General features: G+C 43.6%; 1 protein-coding gene across 9 annotated transcripts in view; it reads left to right on the top strand.

The window, feature by feature from the left end:
• Positions 1–18,031, top strand: part of FAT3 (FAT atypical cadherin 3) — a 564,342-nt gene that overhangs the window by 423,265 nt on the left and 123,046 nt on the right. For all 9 annotated transcript variants that reach the window (XR_015749710.1, XM_087966122.1, XM_087966121.1 and 6 more), the window contains 3 exons: positions 1,684–1,959; positions 5,014–5,224; positions 13,496–17,569. Coding sequence is in view for 8 of the 9 variants with exons in the window: in XM_087966122.1 (XP_087822248.1) it covers positions 1,684–1,959; positions 5,014–5,224; positions 13,496–17,569 (4,561 nt within the window). In the remaining variant the exon portion in view is untranslated. The remainder of the gene's footprint in view (positions 1–1,683; positions 1,960–5,013; positions 5,225–13,495; positions 17,570–18,031) is intronic.

Consider the following 18,031-nt stretch of genomic DNA (forward strand, 5'->3'; position numbering starts at 1 on the left):
AGTCAGAATGTCAGGGTCCCAAGTAATGCATCCATAATAATCAGAGCTCCGAAGCAAGTAGGTTCCTCAAAGAATAGTTTTATTTGTCATATATTGGCACAAGCTGGTGATAACGGACTCTGAATATTCCTGCCGTTTTGCCCTAATTAAAAGTAAAAGTTTCCCCCTTTTCCCAAACAGTCAGTCATATGGTCCAACCAAGGTCCCATCCAGTTGTCAGGCGACATTGCTCCTCCTCTCCCCGGCCACCTGTGGTAATGTCCTTGGTTCCCAGGAGAAAGTATTTTGTTTTGGTTACGAAACCCCTCTATTTCCATTCCCTCCTCCTTATCCCTCAGCTCCAGTGTGGCAACACTGAAGCCTCAAAATGGCCTCGGTCAAGTCAGCTTCAGGGTTGACTCAGAAATGGCTCAGCAAATGCCTCTCAAGTTCATGCGTACTTTAATTTTTATTTTCTACCTTTTAAAGCACTGTCGACCATGGTCCAAAACAGGGGTGTCAAACTGGCAGCCCGCGGGCCGGATGTGTCACGCACAGGCCACGCCCACGCCCGCCCCACGAAGAGAAAAAAAGTTGCGATATGTCACGTGACGGCAATGTGACGCCGTGCGTTTGACATGTCTAAAACAATTCCATGTCTTCCTGCTATTTTTAGATACAAAATCATAGGGTAACCAAACACCCTCCAAATAGGATTAACATTTGACATAAATCTTAACCTAATGTTAGACTATAAAATTGAGTCTTGCTCTCAAGTCTTTCCCTTTTTCTGATTGACTAATCCCCTTTCAGATATTTTGAAGAATCATACCACATCCATCAGCAGTTGTCTTTTCTTTGGGCTGTAAACATACACATCTTTCCATACGAGCAATGCAAGACTTTTCTTTGGAAGAAGAAATAGAAGATGTGGACAGTGAGGGGTTCAATGGACAGTTAGGTCTATGGAGATTCTTAGTCATCCAGGTCATGGTTGTCCGAAAAGTGCTTTTGCAAAAGGCAATTGGACTTTCTTCGTTTTGCTTGAAGACATTTTGCTTCTCATCCAAAACGTCTTCAAGGAAAAACAAAGAAAGTCCAGTTGCCTTTTGGAAAAGCACCTTTGGGAGTGGACAGTTACGTTCAGTTTTGGTTTTAGGTAAGTATGAAATGAGTTTCACACCTGCATCCAAAGCATTAAATCTAATAATTATCTTCTATTCTTATGCAATCGTAGCTCCAAGATCCCATCTGGGTTGGTTATAAGGACCAAAGGTTTTTCTTCCAAGCTTTTGGACTCATGCTGCAGCCCATCTTCAGGGAACTTCCCTCTACTGGAATACATGCTTTGTGCTGTTCTATGAGTTGTATTTATGTGATGCCTTCCAATTGGTTGATTGGTGTGTTGAAGGCTGTCAATGGGCTATTATTTCCTTGTGCTGCCAAGCCCTCGGCACCTAAGTACCCAATAAGGTGGTGGTAAATCAGCATTCCTATTGACTGGGAAGAGCCCCGTTCCCCAGGCTGCAATCATTTCCCTGGCTATTTTTGTACTTGCCCGGCCAACAATCTTGAGTAGCTGCGAAATTTAATGTATGTCCTATATGTCCAAATAATCATACGCCTTTTTGGCAAAAGGTGGATGTATAAATCTTGTTCTTTCTTCTCTCCCCCCCCTCCCCCCCATTTTATACTTAACTAAAGGTATTAATCAAAGTTTTGGACAACAACGATAATGGTCCAGAATTTTCCCACCCACACTACGACGTGATGATTTCTGAGGACATCATGCCTGACACCGAGATCCTTCAAGTAGAAGCCATGGACAGAGATGAGAAGCACAAGCTCAGCTACATCATTCACAGCAGCCTGGATTCGATCAGCATGAGAAAATTCAGGATGGATCCCAACACAGGCGTGCTGTATACCGCTGAGCGTTTAGACCACGAAGCCCAAGATAAGCACATCCTGAACATAATGGTAAGCGGAGAATATTAAGCTGTGCGCTCTCGCTCTCTCCAACACAATTGCCAGCTTTAATAGGCGCAGTGCTATAGTCTTTCCGATAAGCAAAACGGCTTTAGATTTGGTTAAGGAGGCAATAATTAGGGTTTATTTTCTTTTCCCCTGCCTTCCATGGCAATGCATTTATTTGCCATGGAGGCTTTGTGAGGTTTAATACAAACGGAGGATTTTTATCTTGCAAAATGCTTGTACCATCTTGAAGCCGAACATAGTGGGAACGTCATCATCATCTCCCAGTGTCAGGGCCCTTTTATCAGAGGTAACTTTTTTTTTTAAAGTGTTTTCTTCAGAATCTTAAACCTTCTTTGGGAAGCTGTTAACAAAGCGATTATCACTTTTTCTTGCTGTGCTCAGCTCTTAAAAGCCAGACGGTCCGCTTTGTTGCAGATTTCTGCCGGGTCTTCGAAAGGCAGAAGATAACTGATTTGCAGGGGCCTAAATTACACGGTAGAAATTGTCCCACTGTGAAGTGCGTGCAGAGTGTTAATGGAACAATAACCTTTCTCCCCCTCCACCACCACCACCCCAAAAGATGGTTTTTAAGAATTTCCACACTCACGTTGAACTCCATCTCAGGTGCCAAAAGCCCTAAGAAATGTTATTAGCATTATTGAAATTGGATTCACTCAGTGGTGGGATTCAAATTTTTTTACTACTGGTTCTGCCTTGGTGGGTGTGGCATGGTGGGCATGGCAGAGGAAGGATACTGAAAAATCTCCATTCTCTCCCCACTCCTGGGGGAAGGTTATTGCAAAATCCCCATTTCCTCCCCACCGCATTAACCTGCTTTCCAGCTCTGTTCTCTTGTGCAGGGCAACAAAAGAAGACCCAGCGATCAGCTGGGACTCAATGGGAGGCAGAGAATAGATGGGGGTGGGGCCAGTCAGAGCTGGTATTTGCCGATTCTCCAAACTACTCAAAATTTCCGCTACCAGTTTTCCAGAACTGGTTAGAACCTGCTGAAGACCACCTCTGGATTCACTGTAGTGACTAAAAGACACCTGCCAATTACAATTTCCCATACAGACAGTCCTCAACGTACAACCAGTGGCTTAGTGATCGTTTGAAGTTAACAGTGGCCCTGAAAAAAGGGACTTATGACCATTTTTCACACTTACGACTATCCCCAAAGTCACATAATCAAGATTTGGATGCTTGGCAGCTGGTTCATATTAATGATGGTTGATGTGTCCCAGGGTCATGGGATCACCTTTTGTGATTTTTCTGGCAAGCAAAGTCTGGGGAAGCCAGATTCACTTAACAACTGCAGTGTGATTCACTGAACAAGCAAGAAAGATGCTAAAATAGGGCAAAACTCACTCAGCAACTGTCTCCCTTAGCAATAGAAATTTTGGGCTCAATTGTAGTCAAGGACTACTTGTAATATCCGGGGGTGGTGAAGTGTGAAATTGTTGTGGTTAGCCGGCAGCAGGTGCAGACAGCTGAGGAGAGCGAGGACTCATGAGAGGCCAGGAACATTAGGGAGTGGACTGCTGCCTTCAGAGATTGTGGGGGCTGGCAGCAGTGATGAGGAAGTTCCCGAGGAGCCTGTGCCAAGTGCGCGTGCGCGCAGGATTGCTCGGAGGAAAGAGCAGCTACAACAGCTCGGGCAACTCGGGAGTAAGGCTGCAAGGTAATGGTCCCTCCCTCAAGAGGATAAAGCTGTGAAACGAACGTACTTTGCAGAAGGCACAGACGTTTTGAAACTCCAGCCTCGTGGACATTCCAGTATCCTGAGTTTGTATTTGAAGATTCTTGTATTGCAAATTCTTTCTTGTCTGTTATCTTTTGGCAAGACTCGCACAGTTTGGCCAGGCTTGCACTTATCACAGCTAATTATTTTGTAAAAACATTGCAAGGTTTTCTGTTTCTTTTGGATTGTGTTTGATTTGTTGGAAAAGGGCGTGAGTCAGAACAGAAGTCATTCTCAGAAATTGAACAAGTTGAGCACCTTGAAGTGGGTAACTATTAGATGCTGCAACTGTTGTCCACCATGACTTGCTTGGTAGGATGAGGAGTAATAATAGTCTTTCTGGGCACAATCATACAACACTTCTCAAACTAGGAGGCCAGATCACAGGAGCTCTTCAGGCTGCAACAGACATCTTTAACAGAATAACAGAGTTGGAGGGGATCTTGGAGATCTTCTAGTCCTGCTCAGGCAGGAAACCCTATACCATTTCAGACAAAAAGTTGTCCAATCTCTTCTCAAAACCATCCAGTGTTGGAGCACCCACAACTTCTAGAGGTGTTCCACTGATTAATTGTTCTAACTATCAGGAAATTTCTCCTTAATTTTAAGTTAGCTCTCTCCTTGATTGGTTTCCACCCATTGCTTCTTGTCCTGCCTTCTGGTGCTTTGGGTAATAGCTTGACTCCCTCTTCTTTGGGGCAGCCCCTCAGATATTGAAACACTGCTATCATGTCACCCCTAGTCCTTCTTTCCACTAGACTGGATGTACCCAGTTCCTGCAATGGTTCTTTATATGTTTTAGCCTCCAGTCTCCTAATCATCTTTGTTGCTCTTCTCTGCACTCTTTCCGGAGTCTCAACATCTTTTTTACATTGTTTACTAGATGCAGTATTCCAAGTGTGGTGTTTATACCAAGGCATTATAAAGTATAAAATAGGAATAGCACTTAGACTTATATACCACTTCACAGGGCTTTACAGGCCTCTCTAAGCAGTTTACAGAGTCAGCCTATTGCCCCCAACAATCTGGGTCCTCATTTTACCGACCGTGGAAGGATGGAAGGCTGAGTCAACCTTGAGCTTGGTGGGATTTGAACTACCAAATTGCTAGAACCTGGCAGTCAGCAGAAGTAGCTTGCAGTATTACATTCTAACCACAAGAGTCCTATATTTACAAATGCCCTGGAGCGCATCAGGAACTTTTAAGAAAAACAAGAGAAGCAAACTTAAAAACTACTCCCATCTTCCAACTGGGCATAAGAGTGACAAATATTTCTCACTTGTCATGCTGAAGAGATTATTTCCTCTTTTTTCCAGGTTCGAGACCAGGAGTTTCCCTATCGGCGTAACTTGGCGAGGATCATTGTAAATGTGGAGGATTCCAATGATCACAGCCCTTACTTCACTAGTCCTCTGTACGAAGCCTCTGTGTTCGAATCAGCTGCCATCGGATCTGCAGTTTTGCAGGTCACTGCCCTGGACAAAGATAAAGGAGAGAACGCAGAGTTGATGTATACCATAGAAGCAGGTTAGCAAAGCCGAGAATTAAATAACCTCTAAGACTTTTTAATGCTCAATAGCAGGGGTGTCAAACTCAAGGCCTACAGGGTGCTTAGATCTGACCCGTGGCGCCACCCTGATAACAGAGAAGAAGTGCCCCATGGTGCCTCTGGCGGCGAAAATGGAGGGCTGTGTGCGGCCATCATGAGCTCCATTTTTTCTGGCAGAGGGTTTCAGGAGGCCGTTGCAGCCAGAAACAGAGCTCGGGAGCCCATTTTTGCTGGCAGAGCAATCGGGCCACCACAGGCACCCCCGACACAAGTGACATCGAGTTAGCCACAACCACCAAGGACCCTCACGGTCAATCACAACCTTGATGCGGCCCTCAATGAAATCGAGTTTGACACCCCTGCTCAAACGTTCAATGTACGTGATGCAATGCAATTGTTTTAACTGCAGTTTAAAGTTTGGAGAAATGTAACCTCAAAAGAAGGTAGGTGTGGTCAGTTCCCATAGAAATCAATGGGTTGCAATAAAAATTAATTAGTCCTAATAACGAGCTCATTGGCTTTTATCTATTTTGCCCTCAAGACAGGAAGCTTTATTAAGCAGCTGCCTTTATTTGGCTTGTGATGCATATTATCCTTCTAAAAATTGTTCGTGTTATTTTTGTTGTGGATGTGGTTGCCTTTCTAAAGCTCATTTGCTAAGAAAGACACCATCTGGAATGCAATGGGATTTCAGATTAAACTATTTTACGAGTCACTTAAGAGGTGATAGATCCCAACTTGCTTCTAAAAGCAGCAGATAAAGAAATGGCCGGCATAGATTCAAGGCTTTTATTTATTTTTGAAATCTTGAAACCAATGGACAGTCTTCTCGGCCCTTTTGATTCCTAAGCCCATCTACATTGAATGGACAGACAGACAGACATATATACTGTGCAGGACTGTGGTGATTCCTCGGAAATTTTATGGCTGTTTTGGTAACTTGGGGTCTTAGAGGGAATCGTCACAGGAGAATAGACTTCGAACTACTGTGTTTCCCTGAAAATAAAACCCTGTCTTACATTATTTTGCAACCAAAAAAAGGCACCTGGTCTTATTTTTTTTTTGGGGGGAGTAGTTGTCCACTGACTCACCTCACTTGCGTGTGTTGCCCCTGGCCTTCTTTTCACTGTCAGAGGCCTTCAGGAACTTCTTCGGCCTTTCCTGAAGGCCTCTGCAACTGATAACAGAGCTCCAAATCGATCCGGAGCTCTGTTATCAGCTCCAGAGGCCTTCAGATAAGCCCTGCTGGCTGCAGAAGAAATGGGCTGAGGTGTGCAAGGCCTGGCTGCAGCTGTCCGAAGGTAAGTAGTAAGGCAGCTCCACTCCTCCTCAGCCCCACCTTAGCTTAATTTTTACTTGTGTACCCTGGAGTGGATGGAGTCTTAATTAGGGCTTATTTTGGGGGGTAGGGCTTATATTGGGTGCACGTGTAAAAATCAAGCTAGGACTTACTTTCGGAGTAAGTTGTATTTTCGGGGAAATACGGTATGATCAGGTGGCATGGAATTCTTATTATTTGATACTACAGGGAGTCCTTGACTTAAAACGGCTCATTTAGTGACCGTTCAAAGTTAACAACAGCACTGAAAAGTGACTTATGACCATTTTTCACACTTACAACCATTGCAGCTTTTCCATGTTCATGTGATTAAAATTCAGACCCCCGGCATCTGACTCATATTTTATGACAATTGCAGTGATCCCCTTTTGTGACCTTCTGACAAGCAAAGTCAATGAGGAAGCCAGATTCACTTAACGACCGTGTTCCTGACTTAACCACTGCAGTGAGTCACTAAAAAACTGCAGCAACAAAGTTCGTAGAATGAGAGGGGGGCAAAACTCACTTAACAACTGTCTCAGTTAGCAACAGAAAATTTGGGCTCAATTTTGGTTGTAAGTCGAAGACTGCTTATATTAGATCAGGGGTGTCAAACCCCAAGGCCCACGGGCCACATCCGGCCCGCGGGGTGCTTAAATCTGACCCGTGGGACCGACCTGGAAATAGCAAAGGACTGGCCCACGGTGCCTCTGGCAGCCCAAATGGGGTGGGGGGGTGTGCATGGCACCCTTGCGGACGGTTTTTGAACTGGACAGCCCCCTGCAGCACTTTGCCAGCCAAAATGACATGATCACACACAGGGCCCACATTTTCACCAGCAAGTGTTGCAGGAGGCGTCCGTCCCGTCTCCCCCTCAACCCCCGGCCAGCCTGCAAAGGAGAACTACAATGCTGATCCAGCCCTCAAAGAAATCCAGTTTGACCCCCCTGTATTAGATCAGGGGTCTCCAACCTTGGCAACTTTAAGCCTGGAGGACTTCAACTCCCAGAATGCCCCAGCCAGCTTTGCTGGCTGGGGCATTCTGGGAGTTGAAGTCCTCCAGGCTTAAAGTTGCCAAGGTGGGCGACCCCTGTATTAGATGATCCCAGGTTGAGCTGCTATTACATTCCGAATTTCATTTAAAGGCATTTTTAAGATCGGTTTACAAGGCATAGAAGACGGGAGCTAAGCTTAGCAAGGGCTGTTTTATCATTTCCTACCTGGGTACTTCCATCTTTCAGTTTCTTCCTCCAAGCAATTGGTCCTGTGTTGTATATATTTCCCAGGCAGTTTGGAGAAAAGGATCAGTATGGGTGGACAACAGATGAAAGAGAATTTCCCTAAATATACTCCTGGGGGTGATTTGGGTATTTGCTAGTGGTTCCATGGTGATGAATTAAGTGTATCTTAACTTTCTCACTTGGAAAAAAAAAATGCAATGGTTATGTTTTCTTTTCTCGGTAAATGTGGTGTCCAAGGGGATCTATTTTGTTTTTATTAACTTTTTAAAAGTTTGGTGTGCTACAGTGATATTACTCTGGGCTCTCTGAAAAATAGAGACTTGTTTCCTGGGGATTTCTTGAAACAAACATGTGAAGACTTTGCTCTTATGAGCTAAAAGTAGCTAAGTAATCTTCATGGGACAGTTATTAAGTAAACCCATCGCTGGCTTCAAAACCAGCACTCACCAAAGATTTATCCAGCTAAAAGAACTTCATGAATGACTTTGATGATGAGATGATTTGAATAGGGTATCTACAATTCCAAAAGACAAAAAAAAATGAAAACACCGTTTTGATGAATTGGAAAGACAGGCTGAAAAACAGAGTGTACAATTGTACAAAATGGAGAGAACTCTGTTCTTAATTAAAAAAACCAAAACAAATCCTGTAATGCTATCATGTTACTTGAAGTGCTGAGATATCGTTGTCTAGATCAGGTGTGTCCAACCTTGGCAACTTCAAGACTTGTAGACTTCATGTTGACTGGGGAATTCTGGGAGTTGAAGTCTACAAATCTTAAAGTTGCCAAGGTTGGACACTCCTGGTCTAGAATTCCCAGGAAGGGCCAAGTGTCCAATATAATTGGACCACGATTTACAGAATCATGGTTCATGATCTGCAGAATCATGAGTTGGAAGAGCTGGTGAGATTGAAGAGGCTTTCCCGGTTGATTGCAGGCATCTGATAGAAAAATTCCCTGTTCTGTAGGAATTCAGTTCTTGGCTACATAAACAGAGGGATAAAATCAAGATCATGTGAAGTATTAATACCATTTTATAATACCTTGGTAAGGCACTTGGAATACTGCATTCAGTTTTGGTCGCCACGATGTAAAAAAGATGTTGAGACTCTAGAACAAGGGTCTTCAAACTTGGCAAGTTTAAGACTTATGGACTTCAACTCCCAGAATTCCTGAGCTAACATGACTGGAGGAGGAATTTGGGGAGTTGAAGTCCACAACTCTTAAAGTTGTCAAGTTTGAAGACGCCTGCCCTAGAAAGAGTGCAGAGAAAAGCAACAAAGATGATTAGGGGACTGGAGGCTAAAACATATGAAGAATGGTTGCAGGAATTGGGTATGTCTAGTCTAATGAAAAGAAGAACTAGGGGAGACATGATAGCAGTGTTCCAATATCTCAGGAGCTGCCACAAAGAAGAGGGAGTCAAGCTATTCTCCAAAGCACCAGAAGGCAGGACAAGAAGCAACGGGTGGAAACTAATCAAGGAGAGAAGCAACCTAGAACTAAGGAGAAATTTCCTGATAGTTAGAACAATTAAGCAGTGGAACAATTTGCCTCCAGAAGTTGTGAATGCTCCAACACTGGAAGTTTTTAAAAAGATGTTGGATAACCATTTGTCTGAAGTGGTGTAGGGTTTCCTGCCCAGGCAGGGTTTTGGACTAGAAGACCTCCAAGGTCCCTTCCAACTCTGTTATTCTATTTTCTATTCTATTTTCTATTCTATTTTCTATTCTATTTTCTATTCTATTTTCTATTCTATTTTCTATTCTATTCTAAGGAATGTTTGCATGGTTTAGACATTTCTTTCAAAAGGAAGCAAAGAACTAGAGCAGCCCCTACCTTGCTCCATAATTCCCAGGAGGTTGGAATTACAGACATTTAAACTCACAATTCCTCTGCCCTCTTATCTCTTGAAAGGGGTCTCCCCACCCACCCCACCCTAACCCCAACCCTGCTGCTTGGCAGCTGAGCGCTTTGTAGCCAAACGACTGGCTCGTCTCCGTGGTGAATGGACAGAGCGATGCCGTAGCATCGGTTCAGCAGGATAGAAAGAAAGAATAAAACGCTTCTAATAACGAAGGAGGGGAGGCCTAGGACGGCAGCCAGGAAAGTGGGATGGTGTGAAGCTTTCCTGCAGCACATTTGTGCCGAAGCTTGAAAACCTTTTAATGAGACTTTATCTCTCCATGACTATCGCTGGTTCTTTTTTTCATCCCTCTCTCTGCCAGCAATTTGAAGCTTCAAGCCTCTGTTTCAGATAAAAATGTGAAGTCCCACTGTTTCATTATCCACAGATGCTCCTGGATGCGCTGTAATATAGCTTTTTCAGGCCGCCATTTCTCTGATCCATGAAAGAATCTGCAGAGGGGATGTTAATTTTAACAGATGTGTTCAGGCTATAGACATGGCTTTTTATATATATATATTTTATTTTTACTTCCCAGGGCATTCAGTTAACATGAACACTGCACTGGATAATAGAAACCAATAATTTCACACTTAATAACCTCTGAGAGGCCCCATCTTTTATAAACACCAGATTCTGTGGGGAAGCTCAAACGTCTTATCTGAGAAATACTATACACTCGGCACACTAGTCCCATTGACTAGGTGGATCGTACATTCTCCCTTTTAACAGAGTCCATTGTTAACGCTTTTTAATTTATAATCCAAAAGTAAATGCCTTTGAGGGGAATATAGAGGACTAATTTGTTGTAATGGCATCTGGGAATGATTGTAGAGCAGGGGTCCCCAACCACCGGGCCCCGGACCGGTACCGGTCCATGGATCATTTTCTACCGGGATGCCGGTTTGCTGGGCGCCGCCATCTTGTTTCGACAGAAAGTGCTTCCAGGTGAGCTTTTCCGGTTGGAAAGTGGCGTTTGGGTCCTGAAGGAATCCTCGCACCTTAGTTTCATCGAAGGGGGGCTTGAACGAAGAGCCGTCCCGATGACAGAGGAGATTAAGAAAGCACAAAAAGGTACAAAGGAAAGGAGGAGTTGAAGGTGGCGGGAGAAGCGGGGACGGCTGGCTGGCCAGTCGCTCGGCTCGCCTTGCCTTGTCATGCGTGCTGATGCCGGTACCGGGCCGCGGATCATTTTGTGATGCCGGTACGGGCCGTGGCACAAAAAGGTTGGGGGCCACTGTTGTAGAGGACAGGAGGAAGAGCTGCAGCAGAGACAATGTATTGATAATATGTTAGTTCAGAATTACAGAGTTGGAAGGGACCTTGAAGGTCTTCTAGTCCAACCCCTTGATCACCCAGGAGACCCTAATACCATTCCGGGCAAGTGGCCTTACAGTCTCCTCTTAAAAGCCTCTGTGATGAACCACCCACAGCTTCTGAAGGCAAGCTGTTCCTCTGGGTTAGTCTTCCCACTGTTAGGGAATTTCTCCTTAGTTCTAGGTTGCCTCTCTCCTTGATTAGTTTCCATCCATTGTTTCTTGTCTTGCTTTCTGGTGCTTTGGAAAATAGGTTGGTCTTCTGTTCTTTGTGGCAGCCCCTCAAATATTGGAAAACTGCCAAGGTCCTTCTTTTTACTAGACCAGATAAGCCCAATTCCTAAAACATTCTTCGTATGTTTTAGCCTCCAGTCCCCTAGTCGTCTTTGTGGCTCTTTTCTGCATTATTTACAGAGTCTCTACATTTTTTTTAATATGGTGATCAAAATTGGATGCAATATTCTAAGGGTGATTTTATTAAGGCTTTATAAAGCAGTATTAACACTTCGTGTGATCTTGATTCTGGCCCTCTGTTAAAGCACCCTAGGACTACGCTGGGTTTTTTTTGGCTGCTGCCACATACTGCTGGCTCATAATTAAGTGATTGTCCACTAGGACTCCAAGATCCCTCTCACAGTTAACTGCTGTTGAGCCAGGTTTCACCTCATCTGTACCTTTACATTCGATTTTTCTTGCCTAAGTTTAAAATGTTAACTTTTCTCTACATTGAATTTCATTTCAGTTAAAAAAAAATAGTTGAAAAGAGGATGGGTGGTAAAAGTTTCCCAGAAGGAGGGGACTCTCTAGTTTTCAGGAGTGAAAATGAGAGACAAGAGGGGAAGGAAGGAAGGAAGGAAGGAAGGAAGGAAGGAAGGAAGGAAGGAAGGAAGGAAGGAAGGAAGGAAGGAAGGAAGGAAGGAAGGAAGGAAGGAAGGAAAAACCCTCCCTGCTCACATGTCAGTACTTGTATCCTAAATCCTAAATATGAATTGTATTTATATTTAGTATCAGAGAGAACAAAAGAGTTATAATGAATCAAATGTCTTTTTTCAGCAAAGCTTCTTTCTATACTTGAATTTGATAAAGAGACAGAAAAAACACAAGGTTCAGGTCTAGCCAGCAACTTGACAAAATGACACTCAAGTCTCCATTTTTTTAAAAAAGGGACAAGATAAGGTAGTCCAGAGAATGCAAGATAAAGGAAATAATTCTAAAAACCAAACCAAAGGAATGAACAAAATAAATAACTCTACAACTAGCCCAAATCAGAACAGGCCAAGTAGAAAATCTTTGAAAGGGAAAAGAACTGCCAATAATAGTACTGTGTTTTTATGAGGGGTTGCTGAGTTAACTGTGACTCTGGATTCTTTGTTCTATTGATTGAGAAGCTTTCAAAGTGCCTTTGAAGATGGACATGGTCAGTGCATATGGGAAGCATCCTGAATCTCAGTAGCAACAAAACAATAAGTATGATTAGGGAATTGGAGGCTAAAACATATAAAGAGTTGCTGGAATTGGGTATGTCTAGTCTAATGAAAAGAAGGACTAGGGGAGACATGATAGCAGCGTTCCAATATCTCAGGGGCTGCCCCAAAGAAGAGGGAGTCAAGCTATTCTCCAAAGCACTTGAGGGCAGGACAAGAAGTAATGGGTGGAAACTTATCAAGGAGAGAAGCAGCCTAGAAGTCAGAAGAAATTTCCTGATAGTTAGAACAATTAATCAGTGGAACACTTTGCCTCTAGAAATTGTGGGTGCATACATACATTCATTTATCCATCCATCTATTTATTTGTTAGAATTTTATGGTGAATATGCCTATAACAATATTCCTTCCTCCTATTTTCTCCACCACAACCCTGTGATGTAAGTTGGGCTGAGAAAGAGTGGCCAGCTCAAAGTCACCCAGCTGGATTACATGCCTAAGGCAGGACTAGAACTCACTCTCTCCTAGTTAGGCATGACTGGCTTTTTAATTGGCTTGTGTAAAACTCCTCCAAATCAGCTGTTCTCTACAAAATAGTGTAGAGGCCCATACTGTTCTATTTCCTGCCCCAAATCCTTTTCATTTAAAAAATAAGTTAATTCCTGTATTCGGCAATGGACTTGTAGGACTTTTTCTACATCTCTTCCCTATTTTTTTTAAAAAAATAACTTTGTATGTGTGTTCTCTGATTGATAAACTTCTGATAAACGTCAAAAGCTCAGTTGCTTTCAGAACAAAGGCCATTATATAAAAGATGTGCAGAAAATTCAAAGAAAAGAAATAGGGTTGTGAATTGGTAGCTTATAAATTTAAGGATTGGTTTGGTTTGGTTTGGTTTTATGGATCACACATATTATTCTCCTAATGTGACGTCAGTAGGCGCCCATTGAATGTTCTTCAGCCTCCAATATCATAGTTTGATTATTATTTTTGTCATGTTTAAATTTCACATTTCATTTATTTTTCCTATTTCATTCTTTCAGGGAATACCGGAAACACCTTCAGAATTGAACCAATTCTAGGCATCATCACCGTGCTGAAAGAACCGGACCTGACCACCATGAACCAGTTTGTGCTATCGGTTAAAGCGGCCGACCAGGGTTCTCCCCCATTGTCAGCGACTGCCATTGTCCGCATATCTGTGACGATGTCGGACAACTCCCACCCCAAATTCACACACAAGGAATGGCAAGCTGAAATAAATGAAAATGTTGATTTTGGGACTTCGGTTATCCAAGTCTCGGCAATCAGTCAGTCTACATTAGTGTACGAACTCAAAGATGGCAATATAGATGGAGCCTTCGTGATCAACCCTTATTCTGGAGTCATCACGAGCCAGAAGTCTCTTGATTATGAACACACTTCCTCTTACCAGCTCACAGTGCAAGCCACAAACATGGCAGGGATGGCCTCAAATGCCACTGTAAACATCCAGATAGTTGATGAAAATGACAACCCACCTGTTTTTCTTTTTTCTCAATACTTAGGCAGCATCAGTGAAGCCGCCCCTGTAAATAGCATTGTCCGGAGCGTGGGAAACAATCCACTTGTGATACGAGCCACAGATACAGATAGCAATCAAAATGCACTGCTCGTCTACCAGATTGTTGAGTCAACTGCCAAGAATTATTTTACAGTAGACTCCAGTACAGGTGCAATTAGAACAATTGCTGATTTGGATCACGAAACCATCGCGCATTTCTACTTCCATGTTCACGTTCGAGATAGTGGCAATCCCCAGCTTACTGCAGAAAATCCCGTGGAAGTTACCATTGATGTAACAGATGTCAATGATAATCCTCCAGTGTTCAGCCAGACAATGTTTGAAACCATCTTGCTTTTACCAACTTACGTGGGAGTGGAGGTTCTTCAAGTCAAGGCCATGGACCCAGATTTAGAAGTCCCATCTGAACTGACTTACAGCCTGATTGAAGGGAACACAGAATATTTTCTCGTTGATTCAATTTCTGGGGTGTTAACCATAAAAAACAACAGCCTTTCCAAAGACCATTACATGCTGATCGTTAAAGTATCCGATGGGAAATTTTATAGTAGTGCTATAGTGACAATAATGGTCAAGGAAGCCATGGATAGCGGTCTCCACTTCACTCAAGGCCATTATTCCACATCAATCTTGGAGAACAGCACCAACGTCACCAAGGTAGCAGTGGTCAACGCGATTGGAAACCGTCTCAACGAGCCCTTGAAGTATAGCATATTAAACCCAGGGAACAAATTCAAGATCAAACCTACTTTAGGCCTTATTCAAACTGTTGGCCTCCCATTTGACAGAGAAGAACAGGAATTATATGAGTTGGTGGTAGAGGCTAGTCGTGAGTTGGACCATCTGCGGGTGGCCAGAGTGGTTGTCCGAGTTCTCATTGAAGACATCAATGACAATGCTCCAGTATTTGTTGGACTTCCATACTATGCTGCTGTTCAGGTTGAGGCTGACCCTGGTACTCTGATATACCGAGTGAGGGCCATTGATAAAGACAAGGGTGCAAATGGAGATGTATCTTACCTACTGAAGGAGGACTATGGCCACTTTGAAATCGACAGTCATAGTGGGAGTATCACCTTGAAAGCACCCTTTAACTCCGACTTATCCAATATAGAATATTTAATTATAGTCATAGCTAAAGATGGAGGTAACCCATCGCTGTCTGCTTCTGTGGAAGTGCCCATCACCATTGTTAATAAGGCCATGCCCATCTTTGACAAGCCCTTCTACACAGCGTCTGTCAATGAAGACATAGAAATGAACACGCCAATCCTGAGTATCAATGCTACCAGCCCAGAAGGTCAAGGCATCATTTACATAATAGTAGACGGGGATCCTTATAATCAGTTCAACATTGACTTTGACACAGGAGTCCTCAGTGTCATCAGTCCATTAGACTATGAACTCAATCCCATTTTTAAGTTGACGGTGAGAGCCAGTGATGCTCTTACCGGCGCCCGAGCTGAAGTTACAGTGGACTTAATTATCAAGGATGTCAATGACAATGCTCCAGTGTTTGACCACTTTGCTTATAACGCCACCTTAACCGAAGCCTCCTTGATTGGGACTCCAGTCTTGCAGGTCATTGCTACTGATGCAGATTCCGACAATAACAAAATCATCCAGTATCAGATAGTCCAGGACACTTTCAATAGCACAGATTATTTCCATATCGATGGGACAAGTGGACTGATCCTAACTGCCCGCTTGTTGGACCATGAAGTGATGCAGCAGTGCAGCTTAAAAGTACGGGCCACCGATAATGGATTCCCACCTCTAAGCAGTGAAGTTCTTGTTAACATCTACGTGACCGATATGAATGACAACCCTCCTATTTTTAATCAGTTGATATATGAATCCTACGTCAGTGAATTAGCTCCTCGGGGCCATTTTGTGACCTGCGTCCAGGCTTCTGATGCAGACAGCTCCGATTTTGACCGATTGGAGTACAGCATCTTGTCTGGAAATGACCGTACCAGTTTCGTGATGGATACCAAGAGTGGCGTCATCACACTGTCAAATCATCGGAAGCAGAGAATGGAGTCAATGTACAGCTTGAACGTTTCTGTTTCTGATGGTTTGTTTACCAGCACTGCTCAAGTGCATATCCAGATTCTTGGAGCTAATTTGTACAGCCCCGTATTCACACAAAGTATTTATGTGGCAGAAGTCAGAGAAAACGCTGTCCCGGGAACCAGGGTGATCCACATAAAAGCAACCGATGGAGATTTGGGCATCTATGGTCAGATCAGTTACTCCATCATCAATGATTTTGCCAAAGACAGATTTGTCATTGACAACAAAGGTCAGATCCTCACCACAGAGAAACTCGATAGGGAACTCCCTTTAGAAGGTGACATCACTATATTTTTAAGAGCTCTCGATGGTGGAGGGAGGAGCACGTTCTGCACGGTCCGAGTCATAGTGGTGGATGAGAATGACAACGCCCCACAGTTCATGACTGTGGAGTATAGAGCAAGTGTCAAAGCAGATGTTGGGAAAGGTCACTTAGTCACCCAGGTCCAAGCTCTTGATCCTGATGATGGTGCCAATGCTAGGATTGTCTACTCGCTGTATAGCGAAGCCTCTGTTTCTGTTGCGGATCTCCTGGAAATTGACCCAGACAATGGGTGGATGGTAACCAAGGGGAACTTCAACCAGCTGAAAAATACGGTGCTATCTTTTTTTGTCAAAGCGGTTGACGGTGGCATTCCTGTGCGGCATTCCCTTATCCCTGTGTACATACATGTTTTACCTCCAGAAACCATCTTGCCTTCGTTTTCTCAACCTCAGTATTCCTTTACAGTATCAGAAGATGCCCTCATAGGGAGCACAATCGATGCACTTCATGTGTTGCCTAACCAAGGCGTCGTCTATAGCACAGTCAACGGCGAATTGACCGGAAACAACAAGGATGGAGTTTTCATTATAGAGCAAGACACGGGCATTATAAAACTGGACAAGAGGCTTGACCATGAGGCAGACCCTGCATTTCATTTTAAAGTGGCTGCAACCCTGCAGCTTGAAAAGGTGGACATTGTGGTAATCGTGGACGTGGATGTTAAAGTTCTAGACATTAACGACAACAAGCCAATTTTTGAGGCAGCCAAGTATGACACAATCGTAATGGAGGGAATGCCAATAGGGACTAAACTTGTACAAGTCAAAGCAACCGATGCAGATTCGGGGGCCAATGGACAAGTCACCTATTCTCTCTTAACAGAACTGGATATTGACCGGATCTCGGAGGTGTTCACCATTGACAGCAACAGTGGCTGGATCAGCACCTTGAAAGATTTAGACCATGAGACAGATCCCACTTTTGCCTTCACGGTGGTTTCTTCTGACCTGGGAGAAGCCCTCTCCCTTTCCTCCACCACCTTAATCTCCGTCACCGTGACGGACATCAACGACAACGCTCCCGTATTCCAGCAGGAGATGTACAGGGGGTCTGTGAAAGAGAGTGACCCTCCAGGAGAAGTCGTGGCTGTCCTTAGCACTTGGGATGAAGATACGTCTGACATCAACCATCAAATTAGCTACCATATTACAGGTAAGGTTCCTTTCAAAGCTAGTGTTGTAAGAAGGGAGCATGATGGGGCAGCTTAATCTTTACCTGCAGATGACCCAAAGGTGCTGTTTCAAAAAGCAACTGGGCTTTATTTTTTCCTTGAAGACATCAAGGAAAAAACAAAGTCCAGTTGCCTTTTCAAAAAGCACCTTTGGGACAACCATGACCTGGATGATTGAGAGTCTCCGTAGACAATAATAGAGGTAGTTGCTCTGCAAAATAAGCTGACTTTGATCAAGATTGTGGCTACACAGAAATGGTGGACACTCCCATCCTTCATTCTCCTTTTGCTGGAGAATTATCGCAGGATTGCTTCTCTTATTTGTAATTTAATATACACACTTCGTGATATACCAAGTTGATTGCAAACCAGAATTTGTGTTATCTGGCCTCCAGGTGTCGGTAGTCTTTTGTAACCAAGACATGCAACCTAGATAAGAATTT

The sequence above is a fragment of the Notechis scutatus genome, chromosome 5 (assembly GCF_049901735.1).
Source record: "Notechis scutatus isolate UNSWTSFEM ecotype Mainland chromosome 5, rNotScu1.2, whole genome shotgun sequence".
Lineage (NCBI taxonomy): Eukaryota > Metazoa > Chordata > Lepidosauria > Squamata > Elapidae > Notechis > Notechis scutatus.